Source organism: Bombina bombina, chromosome 6, assembly GCF_027579735.1.
Source record: "Bombina bombina isolate aBomBom1 chromosome 6, aBomBom1.pri, whole genome shotgun sequence".
Lineage (NCBI taxonomy): Eukaryota > Metazoa > Chordata > Amphibia > Anura > Bombinatoridae > Bombina > Bombina bombina.
The window spans coordinates 772,097,342-772,119,550 of record NC_069504.1 but is presented as its reverse complement, the minus strand read 5'-3'; the positions used below and the strand labels follow the sequence as shown (position 1 = coordinate 772,119,550).

The following is a 22,209-nucleotide window of genomic DNA, read 5'->3' as shown; positions in this document are numbered from 1 at the left end:
TAACAGAAGGGAAGGAGAAATTTACAAACAAAAATAAGGATACAAAAGATTTGGAAAGATAGATTGGAGGAGAGAAGAAAAACAACTCTGTTTACAACTATATTTCTCAGGTTCGCATCATAAGATTTGCTAATGTTTTATTGCCTGTGTGAGATAAACTATCCTGTGAGAGATATAGTTTTCTTTATTGACTGAATTGGACATGAAACTTACCTCTCCTACCATCATCTCATATATCAGCACCCCAAATCCCCACCAGTCCACTGCCCGGGTGTACGAGGCATCTGTGAGAACCTCTGGTGCAAGGAACTCTGGAGTACCACAGAATGTAGATGTACGATCAGATGGTCCCATACCTATTAAATTGAGAAGCAGCACATAATTATAATTTCTATAATTTTGTTCATTTGTTTAATTTTTCAGATTTTTCCTCTAAGAACAGACTAAGTTATACAGGGAGACACCTTACAAGCAAGCATCTGCCAAAAGCGGTATCCAGTTCAAGAGTCCCAACCCTCCTAGTGACGTATGAGTCCAATAGTCCTATTAGAGATAGTCTGGTAAACTAGAGTGATTGTTTTAAATGTATAAATAAATACTTTTAAGCTACTTTATGAGTCCAGTATGGCCTCTGTTTGCTGTACAAGGAGAATTTACATGGGCTTTCTAAACTAAGAGCTAAGTCATAGCTCTTTTATGTGTGAGTACAGCTCCATCTATTACACTGATTGGATAACATATAGGACTTCGCGTTTGTGTTTTTAATTTCCCTTTGTTTTCTTTAAGGACATCATTATAGAAGACCCCAGGACTATATATCCTATTTATTTGTGCACAATTTATTCTTAATCACAGAATTTAGAGGCCTCTCCTGAAATACAAAGGGCCTCATTTATCAAGCAGCTTCAGGATCACCTGAATTGAAAGTTAAGAAGCAGCGGTCAAGATGATTGATAGCTCCTGCTAGTGGCTGATTGACTGCCAGCGAGCAGGGGGCGGCATTACTGTTGAAATGCTTGTGCAGTGATAACTGAGAACAGCATATGCTTATGCCTGCAGCGATGCCCAGCGGACATGATTCGCTATCTCGATATTTGACAAATCAAGCACAAATTCTCCAAATGATATGCTACGTAATCACAATTCCACAGCTTAGCAAATTAGCTTTTTAGGATAATTTAGGAATTTGCCATATTTAGGAGACTTTTTAAACTTGTATTGAATTTCAAGTGAATGCAGGCCACAGTTTTTGGGATATTTCAGTATCTATGCCATATTCTGTAAAGTAGACCTTTTCTTCAATTGATTTTTTCTAAATGCATTTTTTATGTATTGTTTTTTTCCCCCTGTAAATATATTTCTGTTCCCATTGAAATAAAACAATGCTTGCTCAATAACTGTATTTGGCTCTATGTATTTAAACAAAATCAAAATTACAATAAGATTATTAAAAATCTAGCAGCCATAGAACGCTATATTTCTAGTGCAGACATATCATACAGTGTGCATTTATTTAAACACCTACTGACCCTCCTTGCAGAGTCCATAATCTGCTAATTTTACATATCCCTCGGAGTCCAGGAGCAGATTATCCAGTTTCAGATCTCTGTGAAAGGTCAAAAGGAAACTGAGATACATAATATTATTTAGATATTCCCACACAACACCTATGATCTCATTTCCCCTTAGAAACTGATATTTGCCAATAAGATCTAGGGTCCTAACACACTGAATTCTGATATCATATATATTGTAGATTTCCAAGATCATCATATGAAATAATCATTATATAGGAGTGCCCATATCTGGGATACCTGTCTAAGGCATTCTTAAGCACTAACATTCTTGAATGTCTAAGACTTCCACTGAGCTGTGAACTTGTAATTATCCATATCTGGGACAACTGGGTGTTCATTGTCACATTTCAGAACACCCAAAAAAACCTTAGCCAGTACTCCTGTCACTCTAATTTGTGTACCCAGTGTTTGTGGATAACATTGCAACTGGAGTATTAGCTACTCAAGCAAATAGTGTGTTCTACCACCTGTTGTGTAAGCTTGCTAGAAGCATATTATGCATACTTCACTGGTCATTTACTCCAGATATTTTGGTTCCTTATTACAAACAAGACTTAGACTTTGAACGGATATAAAACAGTCTGTATCATTGTTGTAATAAAAAAGCACTAAGCAGTGGCTGCAATACATATTATTCAACAAATAAAACAAAAAATCCCAGCAATTGAGTCTTAGAATATTTTATAATTATTATTCGAGTGTAATAAAGAACAAGGGAACAGCAATGTTTGTCCATTCGTCATCTCACTAATGCAATCCTCCACGTGGAGGATGGGGTTAGTGAGATGACGAATGGACAAACATTGCTGTTCCCTTGTTCTTTATTACACTCGAATATTTAAGTATTTATAAGCTATAATAATAAAATATTCTAAGACTCAATTGCTGGGATTTTTTGTTTTATTTAATGACAGGGTAAGGAGACCAGACCCTATCCCGGGCATGAGCATTTTTTTCATATTTTGTATAGAATAGTTGTGCTGTCACTATATTATTTGAACATATTATTCAGCATTTTAAATGGATTAGAACATTTTTTTTTTTTTTTAAAGCTTCATTTGTGCAGTGTCCATTTTCCTGTCACAACCTTAAAGGAAGGCATGTATAGCTTGATGTCATACATCTTCTAGAGTAACATGAGCTGGTTTAGTATTAAGTATATACTTACTAGATAAACAGGGATTCATATTTGCCCATGGTCAGAAAAGGCAGAATGCAACCTAAGCTGACAACATGTCAGATCTCTTATTTCCCTGAAGGCATGGGCTACACTATGTATTTGCTCATTTTGCAAGAAAACAGGTAAGCTGTGTGCTGTTTTTTTTAAATGACATAATTTGTTTTTTTTTATGTTTACTTTGATTTAATATAGTTTTTTTTACTAAAAGAGCATTGTTTAATATCCCTTTAATTACATATTGTGAGTAGTATGATACCTATTGTGAATTGTATGATTATTAAAGGGACATTAAACCCATTTTTTTTCTTTCATGATTCAGATAGCGCATGCCATTTTAAACAACATTCTAATTTACTTCTATTATCTAATTTTCTTCATTTTCTTGATATTCTGTGCTGAAAAGCATATCTAGATAGGCTCAGTAACTTCTGATTGGTGGCTGCACATATTTGCCTCATGTGATTGGCTCACCCATGTGTATTGCTATTTATTTAACAAAGGATATCTAAAGAATGAAGCAAATTCGATAATAGAAGTAAATTGGAATGTTGTTTAAAATTGTATTCTCTGTCTGAATCATGAAATAATTTTTTGGGGTTTAATGTCCCTTTAACCTCTTAATGATCGAGGACGTGCAGGGTACGTCCTCAAAAAAAATACAGTTAACGACTGAGGACGTACCCTGCACGTCCTCGGTCTGGAAAGCAGCTGGAAGCGATCCTGCTCGCTTGCAGCTGCTTTCCGGTTATTGCAGTGATGCCTCGATATCGAGGCATCCTGCAATAACCCTTTTTAGCCATCCTATGCAGAGAGAGCCACATCGATGGCCGGTATCGTTGGTGGGTGGGAGCCGGTGTGGGCCATCGATGGGCCTTGTGATGTGGAGGGGGGTGGGATTGTGGGCGGGGATAGCTGGAGGCGTGCACAGACACGAGTGCGTGCACGGGGAGGCGGCGCGTGCACGGGGAGGGAGAGGGTGGGAACCGCTACACTACAGAAAAATTTATGTTAAAAGTGGGAAAAAGGGGGAGAATAGATTTTATAAAAAATGATCAGTCAGGGGATGGGGGGTTGGTTTGTGGGGGGGGGGGGGAGTTACACTTCAGTAAAAAACAGAAAAAATAAAATAAAACCTATTTTTTTTGCAAACTGGGTACTGGTAGACAGCTGCCAGTACCCAAGATGGCCCCCAATAAGGCAGAGGGGGAGGGTTAGAGAACTGTTTTGGGGGGGATCAGGGAGGTTGGGGGCTAAGGGGGGATCCTAAACAGCAGCATATGTAAATATGCTAAAAAATAACAAAAATTCAAAGATACCTTTTATTTTAGTACCGGCAGACTTTCTGCCAGTACTTAAGATGGCGGGGACAATTCTGGGGGAGGGAAGGGAGCTGTTTGGGAGGGATCAGGGGTGTGATGTGTCAGGTGGGAGGCTGATCTCTACACTAAAGCTAAAATTAACCCTGCAAGCTTCCTACAAACTACCTAATTAACCCCTTCACTGCTAGCCATAATACAAGTGTGATGCGCAGCGGCATTTAGCGGCCTTCTAATTACCAAAAAGCAACGCCAAAGCCATATATGTTTGCTATTTCTGAAGAAAGGGGATCTCAGAGAAGCATTTACAACCATTTGTGCCATAATTGCACAAGCTTTTTGTAAATAATTTCAGTGATAAACCTAAAATTGTGAAAAATCTAACGTTTTTTTTAATTTGATCGCATTTGGCGGTGAAATGGTGGTATGAAATATACCAAAATGGGCCTAGATCAATACTTTGGGATGTCTTCTAAAAAAAATATATGTCAAGGGATATTCAGGGATTCCTGAAAGATATCAGTGTCCCAATGTAACTAGCGCTAATTTTGAAAAAAGTGGTTTGGAAATAGCAAAGTGCTACTTGTATTTATAACTTGCAAAAAAAGCAAAGAACATGTAAACATTGGGCATTTCTAAACTCAGGACAAAATTTAGAAACTATTTAGCATGGGTGTTTTTTGGTGGTTGTAGATGTGTAACAGATTTTAGGGGCCAAAGTTAGAAAAAGTGTGTTTTTTTCCAGGTTTTCATCATATTTTGTATTTTTTTTATAGCAAATTATAAGATATGATGAAAATAATGGTATCTTTTGAAAGTCCATTTAATGGCGAGAAAAACGGTATATAATATGTGTGGGTACAGTAAATGAGTACGAGGAAAATTACAACTAAACACAAACACTGCAAAAATGTAAAAATAGCCTTGGTCCCAAACGGACAGAAAATGGAAAAGTGCTGTGGTCATTAAGGGGTTAAAGGGAAAGTAAAGTCAAAATGTAACTTCCACGATTCAGACAGAGCATAACATTTTAAACAACTTTACAATTTATTTCTATTGTCAAATGTGCTTTGTACTCTTAGTATTCTTTGTTGAAGAGAAAATCTAGGTATGCTCATAGGAGCTCAGGAGTGTGTGCAAGTATTTTGCACTGTATGGCAGCAGTGTTTGCAACAATGTATAATATTGCTACAACCATGGTTGCAAACTCTGCGGCTTTAGAGTGCTAGACAGGAGCATGCTCCTGAGCCTGCCTAGTTTTACTCTTCAACATAGGATACCAAGAGAACAAAGCAAGTTTGATAATAGAAGTACATTGGAAAGTTGTTTAAAATTGCATGCTCTGTCTGAATAATGAAAGTTTAATGTTGACTTTACTGTCCCTTTAAAGAAGAAGTCATCAGCTATATTTCCAAAAAGACACAAAGTTTGGTTTGGCCTATCTTACAAAAAGAGTTTAATCACATCTCTAAGAGTGCTGCTAATATTGGGGCACATCCACTTGCAAATAAACAAAATATTTTTAAATGCTGAAAAGTTGCCTGCAAAAAACCCTATGCTTTTATATTAAAATTGGGATCTAAGTCACACAGTATGGCCATATTATGCTTAGCCAACCAACTAACAAGGCGTCCCAATGTTGACTGGTCCTAACAATACAATACTTAGGGTTTGATTTATCAAGTGTCGAGCGGACATGATTAGCTATACCAGAAATGCTTGTGCAATGCCGCCCCTGACTCACTGGTGGCCAGTCGGTTACTAGCAGGGGCTGTCAATCATCCCGATCGAATCAGGATGAATTCAATCCGCCACCTTTAGGGTGGAGGAGAGGTTAAGGAGCAGTGGTCTTCAGGCGAGCCTGAAATGATGGGTCTCCAAAGATGCATCTGTTGCTTGATGAATGGAGCCCTTTGACTATATGGGCTGAATCACATATGGCCATATTGAGTGACTAAGATCCCAGCTTTAATAATAAAGCACAGGTGATTTTTGCAGGTAATTTTGCACATATAAACACATAAATATATATCATCATATACATATATATTTACACTTTTCTGTGACTTACCCCCTTCACTGCGCTAGTTCTCATGCCTTGTCTCACGGAAGGAGAACGAGGCTCCTATTGGAGCCTATGGAAGAGTGCTCGTGAGCACAGTGCAGCAATGTGAATGCGAACACGAGCTCGCATTCACATTGCTCTCCACTTGTAAAACCAGCGCACATTAGCGCGTGCTGGTATTACTCAGTGGAAGTGATATTTACCGCTCCACTTGTAATCTTGCCCTTAGTGTTATGTGTCCCTCTAAAGTCCCCCGCATATAGACAAAAATGAGAAAATATAAGCAGTATAATAAACTAAGTGTGTTTATTAGAATATATTTAAAAAAAAGAAGTAAATTTAAGAATACGGATAGAATACAGATACATATTTTTGTATGAACCTAAATAAGGGGGGTATTACTTAACCACTTTAAAGTTGTACAAATAGGAAACATAAAAGGATTAAATATAACCATAAATGTAATCTAAACTAATGCTAGCAACAAAACACATAAAACATGTTGTTACTCAGTGACCTTGAAACTCTCAGTCAAAGTCACTTAGTAAACTCAACTGTCATCAAAGGAGATTGTATATATAATATTTTATGTAAGAAACAGTAAACTTACAAATAAAGGAATGTGGGAGGGAGGTTCACAAGGCAAAAAAAGAATTAAAGAACCATATAGTCAAGAATAAGATAATGTACTGAAGCCAATCACCAGATAGGACAATAAGGGGGATCCACACTTAAAGGGACAAGAAACCCACATTTTTTCTTTCATGATTCCTATAGAGAATACAATTTTAAACAACTTTCCAATTTACTTCTATTATTTAATTTTCTTCCTTCTCTTGTTATCGTTTGCTAAAAGGTTTATCTAGGAAAGCTCAGGAGCAGCAAAGAACTTAGGTTCTAGCTGCTGATTGGTGGCTGCACATATATACCGATTGTCATTGGCTCACCCATGTGTTCAGTTAGAAACCAGTAGTGCATTGCTGCTCCTTCAACAAATGATACCAAGGGAATGAAGCACATTTGATAACAGGAGTAAATTAGAAAGTGGTTTAAAATTGTATTCTCTATCTGAATCATGAAAGAAAAAATGTGGGTTTAATTTCCCTTTAAGACATTGATGGGTACATGGTTAAATAACTTCCCAATTTTAGTTTTCCTAATTTAAATCCATGCTTCCCAATCACATTGTGATGTGACGGGGAAGCACGTTTTCTTATCCACAATTTTTGCATCCCAAACACAATCTTTGGTATCTTGTATCTCTACCACCAATCATCTCATCCCTTCATTCACCTTCATATCTTGATCTTGCCACTATATTTGACCCCCCCTTAAATACAACGATCCTTGTCCTTTCATTCTTCAATCACAAACTGTGGACAATCTTATTAAATATTGCGTTTGACCTCACCTGTACACAATGTTTTTACTATGTAGAAACTGTAATCCAAGAAGTACACAGGCAGCATAAAACCTGAGAAAAAAAGGCCATTAAATAAAGTAGAATTTTATCCACAAATGCACATTAAAAAAACAATGCAATAGCACTTGTTATGAATTTCAATTTTTTTTTTACTTTAAGGGGGGGGGGGAGAAATAGAGGTTACAATTTGTTTTTCTTTTTAAATTAGCTTTATTGAGATATCGTCATTACATAACAAATGAGTAGGAAGTGAGGACATTTCCATTATCACCTCTTTACAATATGCTATATACACAGAAAAATAAAATATAATGACATTATCTTCATGGAATGTTACAATTTGAATACAATGATATAGTAGCCGATTTAACAATGTGCGAGTGGACATATGCTGTCGGCATTTATCATTGCACAAGCATTTCTCGTGAAATGCTTGTGCAATGCCGCCCCCTGCACATTTGTGGTCAATTGGCCGCTAGCAGGGGGTGTCATGTCAATAAACCCGATTGGTCTAATTGCTGTCCGCCGCCTCAAAGGTAGAGGACAAGTTAAGGAGCAGCAGTTTTAAGACCGCTGCTTCCTAACTCCTGTTTCCGGCGAGCCTGAAGGCTCGCACGGAAACAGCTGAATTCGGGCCTTGATAAATCGGCCCTATAGTATGCATTGACAAAACAAACTATACTCAAAAGTCAAACTTACATTGCACGTGTTTGGCTAAACACCTCAGAGTGAATATGTGTCATTAGGTCTCCTCCCGCCATGTAGTCCATGACAAAGCAGACATGCTCTTGAGTCTGAAAACAGCCCAGGAGGCTGAGTAGGAAAGGGTGTGAGGCCTCGCTCACTGCCACAAACACTCTCTTTTCACACAAGAGGCTGTTAGGAGACATGGGAGAAAATTATTATGGGACATTTATACAGTTACACAAAGTAAATAGCATTAATCATTAACATCATAGCACAAAGCAGACTTCAGGAATTAAGGCTCTCATCTGACTTGCAGCACCACAGGTAGTAGTTCCCACCACTTATTAAGTGCTTAAATGCAAAAACAAAGTTGAAAAGTGAGAGTTGGAATGGTTGAGGGCCACATGTAATAAGTTTGTCTCAGACATTGAGTACATGATTAGCACTGAAACCCACGTATTAGGCTGCTTGTGAGCTTGGGTTTTAGTTTGTTCTGGAACCTTCTGTATGAGGTTGCCCATAACTCTGATGCGTGCGTATTGAGTTGAATTGACTTTGATCTTGTCTTGTTGTATTGGATTTATCCTGAGCCTTCTGTATTGGCTTGTGTGACCCTAAATACAGAGTTAATCTTGAGTATTGTGCATCGTGCCAGTGTTCACCATAAACTTTGTGTATTGAGTTTATATTGAGCTATGAGTATGGAGTATTGAATATCCGAGTGAGTTCTGAACCATACGTTGATCCTAAACTATATTGAGTTGGTTATAACACTTCTTATTGGGTTTGCGTAATAATTGGGTATTGGATTGTCTTTTATGTGCTTTGAAATAACCAAAGGTGTCGAATTTTAAAAGTCCAAAAATAGATTTTAACAAAGAATGGGAATGTGTTTTGTTATAGATTGGCAAATGATAAAATTGAGATACATACAGTAAATTTTAATTTCAATAAATCACAATTTCCTTGCACTGGGTTTATGAAGAGTTTTCAGATTTAAGTCCATTTCAAATTATTTGAAAACTGAATGATAACTCATAAACATTTTCAACTGCATTTGTGCCAAGAAAAAACACCCTCTATACCACGGATAGGAAAAATTTAACACCTCTATTACAGTCAATCATAATACATCGCTCTGGCAGCTTTCCAAAAGATTTTTCGACTTTTTAAATTCTATGGGGCCTATTTATCAAGCTCGCCAGAAACACAAGTTATGAAGCAGCGGTCTAAAGACTGCTGCTCCATAACCTGTCTGCCTGCTCTGAGGCGGCGGACAGACATCGCCGGAAATCATTCTGATCCAATACGATCGGGTTGATTGACACCCCCTGCTAGCGGCTGATTGGCCGTGAATCTGATGATAAATGCAGAGAGCGTATGCTGTCGGCATTTATCGATGTGCAGCAAACATGATCCGCAATATCAGATCATGTCCGCTCGCACGTTCTTAAATAGGCCCCTATATCTTGGACCTGTTAAAACACATTTTTTTTATTTATAATGTCTGCTTTCATGACTTTTTTAATGTTAACATTCTTGAGCATGCTCATTTCACATTATTAAAAAAAGGTTTAAAATTTTTAAATAACAATCTCATATCATTTCTTAATATCATTTAACCTATAAAATGTGTACACAAATTGGAACATGTATGAATGGTCATGTTTGGAGGTTTAATCATAATAATTGTATTTTTAAAAACAATTATATGAAATTATTATTTGCACACATGCAAACATAATGGGTTTTAGTCATCATCAATACTGAATTCATTTTTGTCATGTTTTACATCTATTTTGCAAATGTTGGGCCAGATGACGAGTGGAGCGCTTAATTGAAGCTCCCGCTCAAGCATTAACTGCCCTAGAAGTTTGACTTTTTGCGCACGTTGGGTTGCGTTCGTATTATGAGTTGAAAGTAAAAGTAAGCTGAACCTAGAATATCGTGTGCGCATTCACATATTCCCCCTTAGAAGTCAATGGAGAAAAAAAGTAGAAAAAAAACACCCTACTCGTGTGCATACCCAATCGCATATTCGTGCGCTAACCCGAAATGAAAATATAAATATTTCAAATTCCAATGCTCTTCACATAGAAGAACATGTTCTATTTATTCATAAATACATATTTTTACACATATCTGATGGTATTTTGGTACAATATATATCTATACCTACATATATAGATGATTATATATAGGTATAAATACATATATATACAGTGGATATAAAAAGTCTACACACCCCTGTTAAAATGTCAGGTTTCTGTGATGTAAAAATATGAGACAAAGATAAATCATTTCAGAACTTTTTCCACCTTTAATGTGACCTATAAACTGTACAACTCAATTGAAAAACAAACTGAAATCTTTTAGGTGAAGGGAAGTAAAAAAAAAATAAAAAAAAATATGGTTGCATAAGTGTGCACGCCCGTAAACTAAGACTTTGTTGAAGCATCTTTCGATTTTATTACAGCACTCAGTCTTTTTGGGTATGAGTCAATCAGCATGGCACATCTTGACTTGGCAAGATTTGCCCACTCTTCCTTGCAAAAACACTCCAAATCTGTTAGATTGCGAGGGCTTCTCCTGTGCACAGCCCTTCAGATCACCCCACAGATTTTCGATCGTATTCAGGTCTGGGCTCTGGCTGGGCCATTCCAAAACTTTAATCTTCTTCTGGTGAAGCCATTCCTTTGTTGATTTGGATTTATGCTTTGGGTCGTTGTCATGCTGAAAGATGAAGTTCCTCTTCATGTTCAGCTTTCTAGCAGAAGCCTGAAGGTTTTGTGCCAATATTGTCTGGTATTTGGAACTGTTCATTATTCCCTCTAGCTTAACTAAGGCCCCAGTTCCAGCTGACGAAAAACAGCCCCAAAGCATGATGCTGCCCCACCATGCTTCACTGTGGGTATGGTGTTCTTTTGGTGATGTGCAGTGTTGTTTTTGCTCCAAACATATCTTTTGGAAATATGTCCAAAAAGTTCAACCTTGGTTTCATCAGATCATAACACCTTTTCACCCATGCTTTTGGGAGACTTCAGATGTGTTTTTGCAAAATTTAGCCAGGCTTGGATGTTTTTCTTGGTAAGAAAAGGCTTCCGTCTTGCCGTCTACCCCAAAGCCCAAACATATGAAGAATACGGGAGATTGTTGTCACATGTACCACACAGCCAGTATTTGCCAGATATTCCTGCAGCTCCTTTAATATTGCTGTAGACCTCTTGGCAGCCTCCCAGACCAGTTTTCTTCTCATCTTTTCATCAATATTGGAGGGATGTCCAGTTCTTGGTAATGTCACTGTTGCGCCATATTTTCTCCACTTGATGACTGTCTTCACTGTGTTCCATGATATATCTAATGCCTTGGAAATTTTTGCCCTTCTCCTGACTGATACATTTTAACAATGAGATCCCTCTGATGCTTTGGGAGATCTCTGCGGAGCTTTTGCTGTAGGATTCAACTAAGAAAATGTCAGGAAAGACCTACTAGAACAACTGAACTTTATTTGGGGTTAATCAGAGGCACTTTAAATGATGGCAGGTGTGTACTGACTCCTATTTAACATGATTTTGAATGTGATTGCTTAATTCTGAACACAGCTACAGCTTCAGTTATAAGAGGGTGTGCACACTTATGCAACCATATTATTTTAGTTTTTTTTTGTTTACTTACCTCCTCCTAAAATATTTTAGTTTGTTTTTCAATTGAGTTGTACAGTTTATAGGTCACATTAAAAGTTGAAAAGGTTCTGAAATGATTTATCTTTGTCTCATTTATTTACATCACAGAAACCTGACATTTTAACAGGGGTGTGTAGACTTTTTATATCCACTGTATATATACATATATATATATATAAAACAGTTAACCAGAGCTCTGAGGATGCAGTAATCATTCTAGTGGAAATCGGAATTGGGATAAAACTATCGCGTTTACGCTCAACTCGTAATACCAGCGGTAAGCTCGTCGAGTGCAAACACCTGCGGTAAACCCCTTAACGCTCACGCACAAACATTTGCATTGCACTTGTAATTTGACCTATATTGTTTTTATGGTGGTCTCTGAAAATTTCTACAAAAGACTATTTGAAAAGTCTGCAATACACCTGTTTATTACAAGGTTTCATTTGTTTTTGTGTGTTTATCTAGAAATGTGGAAACATTGGAAATGTTAACCAAATTGAAAAGCTGGTAAAGTCATTGTGACTACTCATACAGAAGACCTCCCAACTGTCCCTATTTGAGAGGCTCTGATTCTGAGCTCTGTCCTACTGCCCCTCTCAAACACAGACACAACTCTATTTGCAGAATTGCCCTTAGCCCCACCCATGAAATACCCAGACACGCTCATGAACTGCCCAGACACACCCACTGACCACCCAGACACACCCATAGACACACCCACTGACCATCCAGACACACCCACTGACCACCCAGACACACCCACTGACCACCCAGACACACCCACAATCTCACAGACTAGCCACCATGATCTCACCCCTCCCAACATGGCTTCAAACACAAAATGGTGACAGGCCTCCATCAACCTCCAGAGTCCCTAATACCCAGTCACAAATGTTGGGAGGTATAATACAGGATTTATATGCAGGATTGAGAACTTACATTTCACACTGTACAAGAGTATCAGTGCAAACACCTGTAATGTTAGGATAGGTGTGTTTCTTGTAACTTCTCCAATTTGTAATCCGAGCACATGCTCACGGTATACTAGATTGACTATCCATTTCACTCCAGCTTAATTTACACTAAAAATCTTGTGCAAAATAGTGCACCGCTTGTAACCTAGGCCTTAATTTGCAGATCTTCTTATTGACTGGAAATGCCTTGAGATCAGCACCCAAGTTGCAATACTATAGGTTGTAGTGTACAAATTCAAACTGATTGGAACTAAACTCTTTGCTTTGGTCTTAGATTAATTTTAGTAATTAAAGAAAGTATAATATTATAAAATAACCAAAATATGCAAGATTATATTAAAGGGCCATTATTGTATTAAAATTACATGTTCTAATCCATTAGATCATGTCATTTTAACACTAGCAATGCTGTAAAGCTGTGTTTAAATCTTGTTTTCTTAACCCCTTACCCTATACGTTGGAAATCATTATGTGTCATAACTGCCTAAGTTCTTTGCCTTATCCTTTGTATAGCTGTGTCTTTTCACACTTACATAACTCCTCCCCAACAAGCAGTTTAAATTTCCCTCCTACTCATACCAAATTGCTTGATTGTTGAATCCAGCTTCTCACCCTCTAACCTGCTTGCAACCTTTGAGACAGACGCAGCTCACCTCTCTACCAAACACAGGACCGGAACCGGCAAGCGGTGACGTCACACGCCATCGCACACGCTGCAATTTCCCAAACTCTGCAGGGGAACTTCTCTCTGTCCGGACACCGCTCACCCATTACTTCTATTTAGTAAGTTTCAAAAGCGCTTCCTTCATACCTATACCGCAGTAACTTACGAATATTCAGTAATTACTCCTGACATGTCTCAGAATCTTAGTTAGGTTTCCTTCATAATTAAAAGCTCTAATACTACCTATATTCTTAATTGTTCAGTCTCAATACCTAAGTACAGCCTAAATCTCATTAGCTCTATTTTGCCTTAATTTTGTACAACTATGTCTGCTGCCAAATATGATCAGATATTGTCTATCTAAAACTTTAACGTTGCAATTGCATGTTTGTTATATGTGGGAACCAGTTTGTCAATACTGAGTGGGGCTATACGCTCTGAGGTCTCAGCCATTGTCACACCTATCCTTATAATAAAAGTGAACTGTATCTAATGATTCTGAACCTTGCTGCCTTCCCTCACCTACACAGAATCACTGATACTTTCACAACACTCCTAAGCCTGCAGTTGTGGTCCTAAAAATTCCCTCTCTCCTTTACAGGGGTGAGATTACCTTCCACAGGCTGACAATAACAATCAAGCCTTACTATGGACCCAGCAGCCTTATTATCTCATGTAGAGAAATTAACTCAAACTGTAGATAACCTTACAACAGGGTTAAATACACTACAATTAGAAAACTCTGCCCTAAAGCAATATATCAATGAAAAAATTGATACACTCACTACACGTATTAGTTCTAGTGAACCCCAACCTAATCCTCCACAAACATTTAGTGGTATTCGTTCAGAATTTAGGGAATTCAAAAACTCATGTTCCTTATATTTCCAATTAAAACCTAAAACATACTTCAATGATCATTTGAAGGTTCTCACCACAATCTCCTATCTGCGTGGCGAACCACGTATATGGGCAAATTTGTTTTTTGAGACCAATGACCCATTGCTGTACTCATTTGATCAGTTTTTTAAAGCAATGGGACAGCTTTATGATGATCCCTACAAACAGCTGTCTGCTGAGACAGCAATGAGGTCTCTGAGACAACATAAAAGGCCTGTGGAGGACTACATCGCAGAGTTTAAGAAATGGTCCCCAGATACACAGTGGAATGACCTTTCTTTGCGCAATCAATTCCGCCTAGGCCTCTCAGATACTCTCAAGGATGAGCTAGCCAGACAACCCCTCCCAGAGACTTTAGAACTCCTAATAGATGCTAGCATCACATTAGATAGACGCATCAGAGAGAGACGCTCAGAAAGGTCACACTTAGAAACATCCACTAAACATACAGTTACTACTCTGCTTCCACCTAAGACAACTACAAAAGCCTCTGAAATCCCTATGGAACTCGGTTTCATCAGAGGTCCATTAACTCTACAGGAAAAATTAAGAAGAAAAGCTTTAGATCTCTGTATGTATTGCGGAGGGATCGATCACTCTGTAAAGGACTGCTCTCAATTACAGCGTAGGAAGGGTAAGATGAACACCACAAGTATATGTTTATCTGCTAAACAAACACAATCTAATCATTGCTCCCTTCCTATCTTATTACAGTGGGATCAGCAAAGACTCAACTCACAAGCAATCCTTGACTCTGGTGCCAGCCACAATTATATAGATCACCAATTCACTACTGTAAATAAAATTCCACTAGTTAAGAAAATGGTGCCTAGTGTACTTCGTTTTATTGATGGTAATGAAATTACATCAGGACCCATCTTATACCACACATGACCAACACACAGAGTTTCTTACTTTTGATGTTATACCCTCACCTCTATATCCCATTATACTTGGTATCAGTTGGTTTAAACAACACGATCCCACTATACAATGGTCAACTTCACAAGTTATCTTTAATTCTCCTTATTGTAAAAATTTGTGTCTCCATCATGAACAAATTTTACTTGATGTTCCTTTACAAATCCCCAAGGAATACATAACATTCGCTGATGTCTTTGACAAAAAAGAATCAGAGAATCTACCCCCTCATAGGGTTTATGACTGCCCTATAGATCTCCTGCCAGGTGTTGATATACCTTACGGCCATATATTTCCCCTCTCTGATCCTGAGTTACAACATCTGAAAACTTATTTGGCAGATAATTTAAAGAAAGGCTTTATACGTCCTTCCACCTCCCCAGCTGGGGCTGGTATCTTTTTTGTTAAAAATAAAGATCAATCCCTAAGACCCATTATTGATTACAGAGAGTTAAACAAGCGTACAATAAAAAACCGCTATCCACTGCCTTTAATTCCTCAACTCCTTGATAGATTACAAAATGCTACTATATACACTAAATTGGATCTAAGAGGGGCTTACAACTTGGTACGTATCAAGGAGGGTCATGAATGGCTTACAGCATTCCGTACACGTTACGGCCTTTTTGAATATACTGTGATGCCATTTGGCCTCTGTAATGCCCCGGCTACTTTTCAGTACTTCATAAATGATATTTTTAAGGATTTTTTGGATTTATTTATGGTAATATATTTGGATGACATACTCATATTCTCTACCTCACTTACTGAACACATCAAACATGTCACCCTAGTATTAACACGGTTACGAGAGAACTCTCTTTATGTTAAACTAGAAAAATGCTTATTTCACTCCAAAGAAATTAAATTTCTAGGTTATATTGTATCACCCCAAGGTATCCAGATGGATAATGATAAGATATCGGTAATTCAAAATTGGCCTTCCCCAAAAAGTAAAAAGGATATACAAAGGTTCATGGGTTTCGCCAATTTCTACAGAAAGTTTATTAAAAATTTCGCTGACTTGACAAGACCATTAACTAACTTGACCAAATCTGACACACACTTCAGATGGAACGATGATTTAGAAGAAATATTCAACTTCTTAAAAAAAGCTTTCACTACGGCCCCTATCCTCCAATTCCCTAATTCTGAGTTGCAGTACATCTTGGAAGTGGATGCATCTAATTATGCTTTAGGAGCAATCCTCTCACAGAGGCAGACTCCCAAAGACCCTCTGCACCCTGTTGCCTTCTATTCACGTATTCTTAATTCAGCTGAAAAAAACTACCCAATTGGTGATAAAGAACTGTTAGCAATCAAAACATCATTGGAACAATGGAGACACCTTCTAGAAGGGACCCTTCTTCCAATCTTGATTTACACGGATCACAAAAATCTAGAATACCTACAATCTAATAGGACTCTTAGCGCACGGCAGGTCCGATGGAACCTATTCTTGGCTAGATTTAATTATCTTATCACCTACCGTCCTGCAAACAAGAACAAGAAGGCTGATGCCCTTTCAAGACACTTGGTGGACCAAGTGTCACATCCAAACCTTTCACCCCTAATTCCTCTTGACAGATTCTTAGCTTTAACTACAGAACAAAACATTCAGTTCAAATCAGCACAACAGGCTGACTCAAATAAACCATTACAGGTCTTGGATTTACACTCGGATGGGTTGTATTATTATCAACAACAAATCTATGTACCCAACAGTCTCAGAGCAACAGTCTTAAAAACTTTACATGATTCTCCATCTACTGGACACATGGGCATAAAGAAAACTCAAGAATTAGTCTCCAGATTCTTTTGGTGGCCTACCTGCCTCTCCGATGTTGAGGATTACGTTAAAACCTGCTTAATCTGCGAAACTACAAAAAAAGGGAGGACTCCCCCTTACGGAAAATTGATCCCATTACCGACTCCTGACCGTCCTTGGAAGGACATAGCAATCGACTACATAGTCGACCTACCTATTTCTGAAAGGAATAACACCATATTAGTAGTCGTAGACCTATTTAGTAAAATGGCACATTTCGTGCCCTACCATAAGCTGCCAACTTCTTCTGAAACCATTTCCTTAATGATCCATCATATATTCAAGTATCACGGACTCCCGAATAGTATCACCTCTGATAGGGGGACTCAATTCACCAGCCAATTCTGGAAACAACTTTGTCACTCACTGGGTATTTCTAGACGTCTCAGTACCTCTTTCCATCCCCAAACTAATGGCCAGACTGAAAGGACAAACCAGTGCATTGAACAATATTTAAGATGTTTCATTTCAGCTAAACAAGAAAACTGGACCCAACTACTACCATACGCAGAATTCGCCTTCAACAATTCCGTCCATTCCTCTACTAAGTTCACACCGTTCTTCATTAATTATGGTTTCCATCCTTCTTTTGAATGGGATTCTATGGACAGCAACACCTGTCCTGTTGTGAATGACCTCATCAACACTATTAGTGAATCTTTTTCATTAACTGCTGAAAATATTCGCATCGCCAAGGATCGATATAAATTTCATTTTGATAAAAAAAGGATTCCCTCGCCTAAATATAGAGTAGGTGACTACGTTTGGTTATCAACACGTAATCTACATTTACCCCTTCCTTCCAGGAAATTATCTTCCAGCTTCATTGGACCATTTCCCATCATAAAAATTGTGAATATGAACGCTGTTACCCTCGCATTACCAGCAAATCTGAAATCCCATCCTACCTTTCATGTGTCTCTCCTCAAGCCTTATAGACAACTTTGTCACCATGATCCTTCTATTCCTCTACTTCCTCATCTGCAGGATGCCACCCTGGAGTATGAGGTACAAGATGTCTTGGACTCCCGACGCTTTCGAGGGCAGCTTCAGTATCTGGTTCATTGGAAGGGCTACCCTGATTCGGAGGACTCCTGGGAACCGGCTTCCAATCTCTCTGCCCCCCGATTGGTGGCCAGGTTCCATGAACGTTATCCTGATCGTCCTGGACTCGATCCCCGGAGTTGATCATTGGGGGGGGGGGTCCTGTCATAACTGCCTAAGTTCTTTGCCTTATCCTTTGTATAGCTGTGTCTTTTCACACTTACATAACTCCTCCCCAACAAGCAGTTTAAATTTCCCTCCTACTCATACCAAATTGCTTGATTGTTGAATCCAGCTTCTCACCCTCTAACCTCCTTGCAACCTTTGAGACAGACGCAGCTCACCTCTCTACCAAACACAGGACCGGAACCGGCAAGCGGTGACGTCACACGCCATCGCACACGCTGCAATTTCCCAAACTCTGCAGGGGAACTTCTCTCTGTCCGGACACCGCTCACCCATTACTTCTATTTAGTAAGTTTCAAAAGCGCTTCCTTCATACCTATACCGCAGTAACTTACGAATATTCAGTAATTACTCCTGACATGTCTCAGAATCTTAGTTAGGTTTCCTTCATAATTAAAAGCTCTAATACTACCTATATTCTTAATTGTTCAGTCTCAATACCTAAGTACAGCCTAAATCTCATTAGCTCTATTTTGCCTTAATTTTGTACAACTATGTCTGCTGCCAAATATGATCAGATATTGTCTATCTAAAACTTTAACGTTGCAATTGCATGTTTGTTATATGTGGGAACCAGTTTGTCAATACTGAGTGGGGCTATACGCTCTGAGGTCTCAGCCATTGTCACACCTATCCTTATAATAAAAGTGAACTGTATCTAATGATTCTGAACCTTGCTGCCTTCCCTCACCTACACAGAATCACTGATACTTTCACAACACTCCTAAGCCTGCAGTTGTGGTCCTAAAAATTCCCTCTCTCCTTTACAGGGGTGAGATTACCTTCCACAGGCTGACAATATGGGTGTTTTAATCAGGTTAGGTCTTGCTGCGAGCGACGAGACACACTATTACGACTTGCTTCCCTCCAGGAGGCATTCGGCTATAGCAAGGAACCCACACTAATTAACCCCTTAGATTAAAAAAGACAGTCGACATACAGGGAACTTTGGCTGTCGTTAAGGGGTTAATGAAAGTGATGTATGTTGCCTGTTGTAAGGGCGATAACAGTCTGAGGCATGACAAAGTCCTAGATGTGCAACAGACAGCTGTCATACAGGGTACGTTAAGTGGTTAAACTCATATTTGGGTAGTGTGACTAGCACTGCTGATTGGATCAGTGGACCTTCTGCTTGGGACCCGCAGTGCTCAGCGGGTCCCAAGCGGGATTTTAAGTATGTGTTTATCCCTTTGCTGGGGTTAAACACATCACATTACAGCATCGCTAGTGTTAAAATGACATGCTTTAACATAGAGCAGGTCATTTTAACACTATAATGGCTCTTTAATGCTTTTTTAAACTATAATAAATAAATGTATTATACAGCTGTTTGGTTGTTTCTCAGAATAATTTTCATAAATATCTTGTGAGAAATATTGAAATGTTATACAGCAGCAGATCTCTGCTTAATGTAAGCAGATTTTCTGCTATTTTGGCTTAATTTTAAACAACTTGGATATCTGTGCAAACAAAGGAAAAGTCATTTTTTTATCTTGGACTTGTCCACAGTCTTTGTGACTCTTCAAACAAAATATTATCTATTAATAGATTTTAACTTTATGTAACTTAAACAGTGTTGATACCAGACTCATTATTCTTCAAATTAGTAAATAAATGAATCCCTTATTAAATATAAATGTCAGAAGCCTAAAGGCTAATAACAAGTTTTAATTTTAGACGGAAATGGGAAAATGCCCCAGTCTCTAGGTAACTGTCCCATCTCTGCCCATTAAACATCTTGAATCTGCCGCTCCATGCCCAAATGCTTGCCCTGTCCACATCATGCCAGCTTTCACATTCCAATGTCCTCCACATAGGGTAATATAAGTTTTTCTTATTTAAATTCTAACGGCTAGATTTGGAGTTTGGCGGTAGCCGTGAAAACCAGCGTTAGAGGCTCCTAACGCTGGTTTTAGGCTAACTCCGGTATTTGGAGTCACTCAAAAAAGGGTCTAACGCTCACTTTTCAGCCGCGACTTTTCCATACCGCAGATCCCCTTACGTCAATTGCGTATCCTATCTTTTCAATGGGATCTTTCTAACTCCGGTATTTAGAGTCGTGTCTGAAGTGAGCGTTAGAAATCTAACGACAAAACTCCAGCCGCAGAAAAAAGTCCGTAGTTAAGAGCTTTTTGGGCTAACGCCGGTTCATACAGCTCTTAACTACTGTACTCTAAAGTACACTAACACCCATAAACTACCTATGTACCCCTAAACCGAGGTCCCCCCACATCGCCGCCACTCGATTAAATTTTTTTAACCCCTAATCTGCCGACCGCCACCTACGTTATACTTATGTACCCCAATCTGCTGCCCCTAACACAGCCGACCCCTATATTATATTTATTAACCCCTAATCTGCCCCCCTCAACGTCGCCTCCACCTGCCTACACTTATTAACCCCTAATCTGCCGAGCGGACCGCACCGCTACTATAATAAAGTTATTAACCCCTAATCCGCCTCACTAACCCTATAATAAATAGTATTAACCCCTAATCTGCCCTCCCTAACATCGCCGACACCTAACTTCAATTATTAACCCCTAATCTGCCGACCGGAGCTCACCGCTATTCTAATAAATGTATTAACCCCTAAAGCTAAGTCTAACCCTAACACTAACACCCCCCTAAATTAAATATAATTTTAATCTAACTAAATTAATTAACTCTTATTAAATAAATTATTCCTATTTAAAGCTAAATACTTACCTGTAAAATAAATCCTAATATAGCTACAATATAAATTATAATTACATTGTAGCTATTTTAGGATTAATATTTATTTTACAGGCAACTTTGTAATTATTTTAACCAGGTACAATAGCTATTAAATAGTTAAGAACTATTTAATAGCTACCTAGTTAAAATAATTACAAAATTACCTGTAAAATAAATCCTAACCTAAGTTACAATTAAACCTAACACTATACTATCATTAAATTAATTAAATAAAATACCTACAATTACCTACAATTAAACCTAACACTACACTATCAATACATTAATTAAATACAATATCTACAAATAACTACAATGAAATAAACTAACTAAAGTACAAAAAATAAAAAAGAACTAAGTTACAAAAAATAAAAAAATATTTACAAACATAAGAAAAATATTACAACAATTTTAAACTAATTACACCTACTCTAAGCCCCCTAATAAAATAACAAAGACCCCCAAAATAAAAAATGCCCTAACCTATTCTAAATTACTAAAGTTCAAAGCTCTTTTACCTTACCAGCCCTGAACAGGGCCCTTTGCGGGGCATGCCCCAAGAAGTTCAGCTCTTTTGCCTGTAAAAAAAAACATACAATACCCCCCCCCCCAACATTACAACCCACCACCCACATACCCCTAATCTAACCCAAACCCCCCTTAAATAAACCTAACACTAAGCTCTTGAAGATCATCCTACCTTGTCTTCACCTCACCAGGTATCACCGATCCGTCCTGGCTCCAAAATCTTCATCCAACCCAAGCGGGGGCTGGCGATCCATCGTCCGGTGGCTGAAGAGGTCCAGAGGAGGCTCCAAAGTCTTCATCCTATCCGGGAAGAAGAGGCGATCCGGACCGGCAACCATCTTGATCTAAGCGGCATCTTCTATCTTCATCCGATGACGACCGGCTCCATCCTGAAGACCTCCACCGCGGACCCATCTTCATCCGGCGACGTCCAACTGAAGAATGACGGTTCCTTTAAGGGACGTCATCCAAGATGGCATCCCTCGAATTCCGATTGGCTGATAGGATTCTAT

General features: G+C 38.5%; 1 protein-coding gene across 5 annotated transcripts in view; it reads right to left on the bottom strand.

Moving 5' to 3' along the window:
• LOC128663639 (serine/threonine-protein kinase N1) overlaps positions 1-22,209 on the bottom strand; it is a 410,416-nt gene that overhangs the window by 17,973 nt on the left and 370,234 nt on the right. For all 5 annotated transcript variants that reach the window (XM_053718067.1, XM_053718068.1, XM_053718065.1 and 2 more), the window contains exons 18-21: positions 8,261-8,437; positions 7,550-7,612; positions 1,530-1,606; positions 214-356 (exon numbers count right to left, since the gene is read on the bottom strand). In XM_053718067.1, the coding sequence (XP_053574042.1) occupies positions 214-356; positions 1,530-1,606; positions 7,550-7,612; positions 8,261-8,437 (460 nt within the window). The remainder of the gene's footprint in view (positions 1-213; positions 357-1,529; positions 1,607-7,549; positions 7,613-8,260; positions 8,438-22,209) is intronic.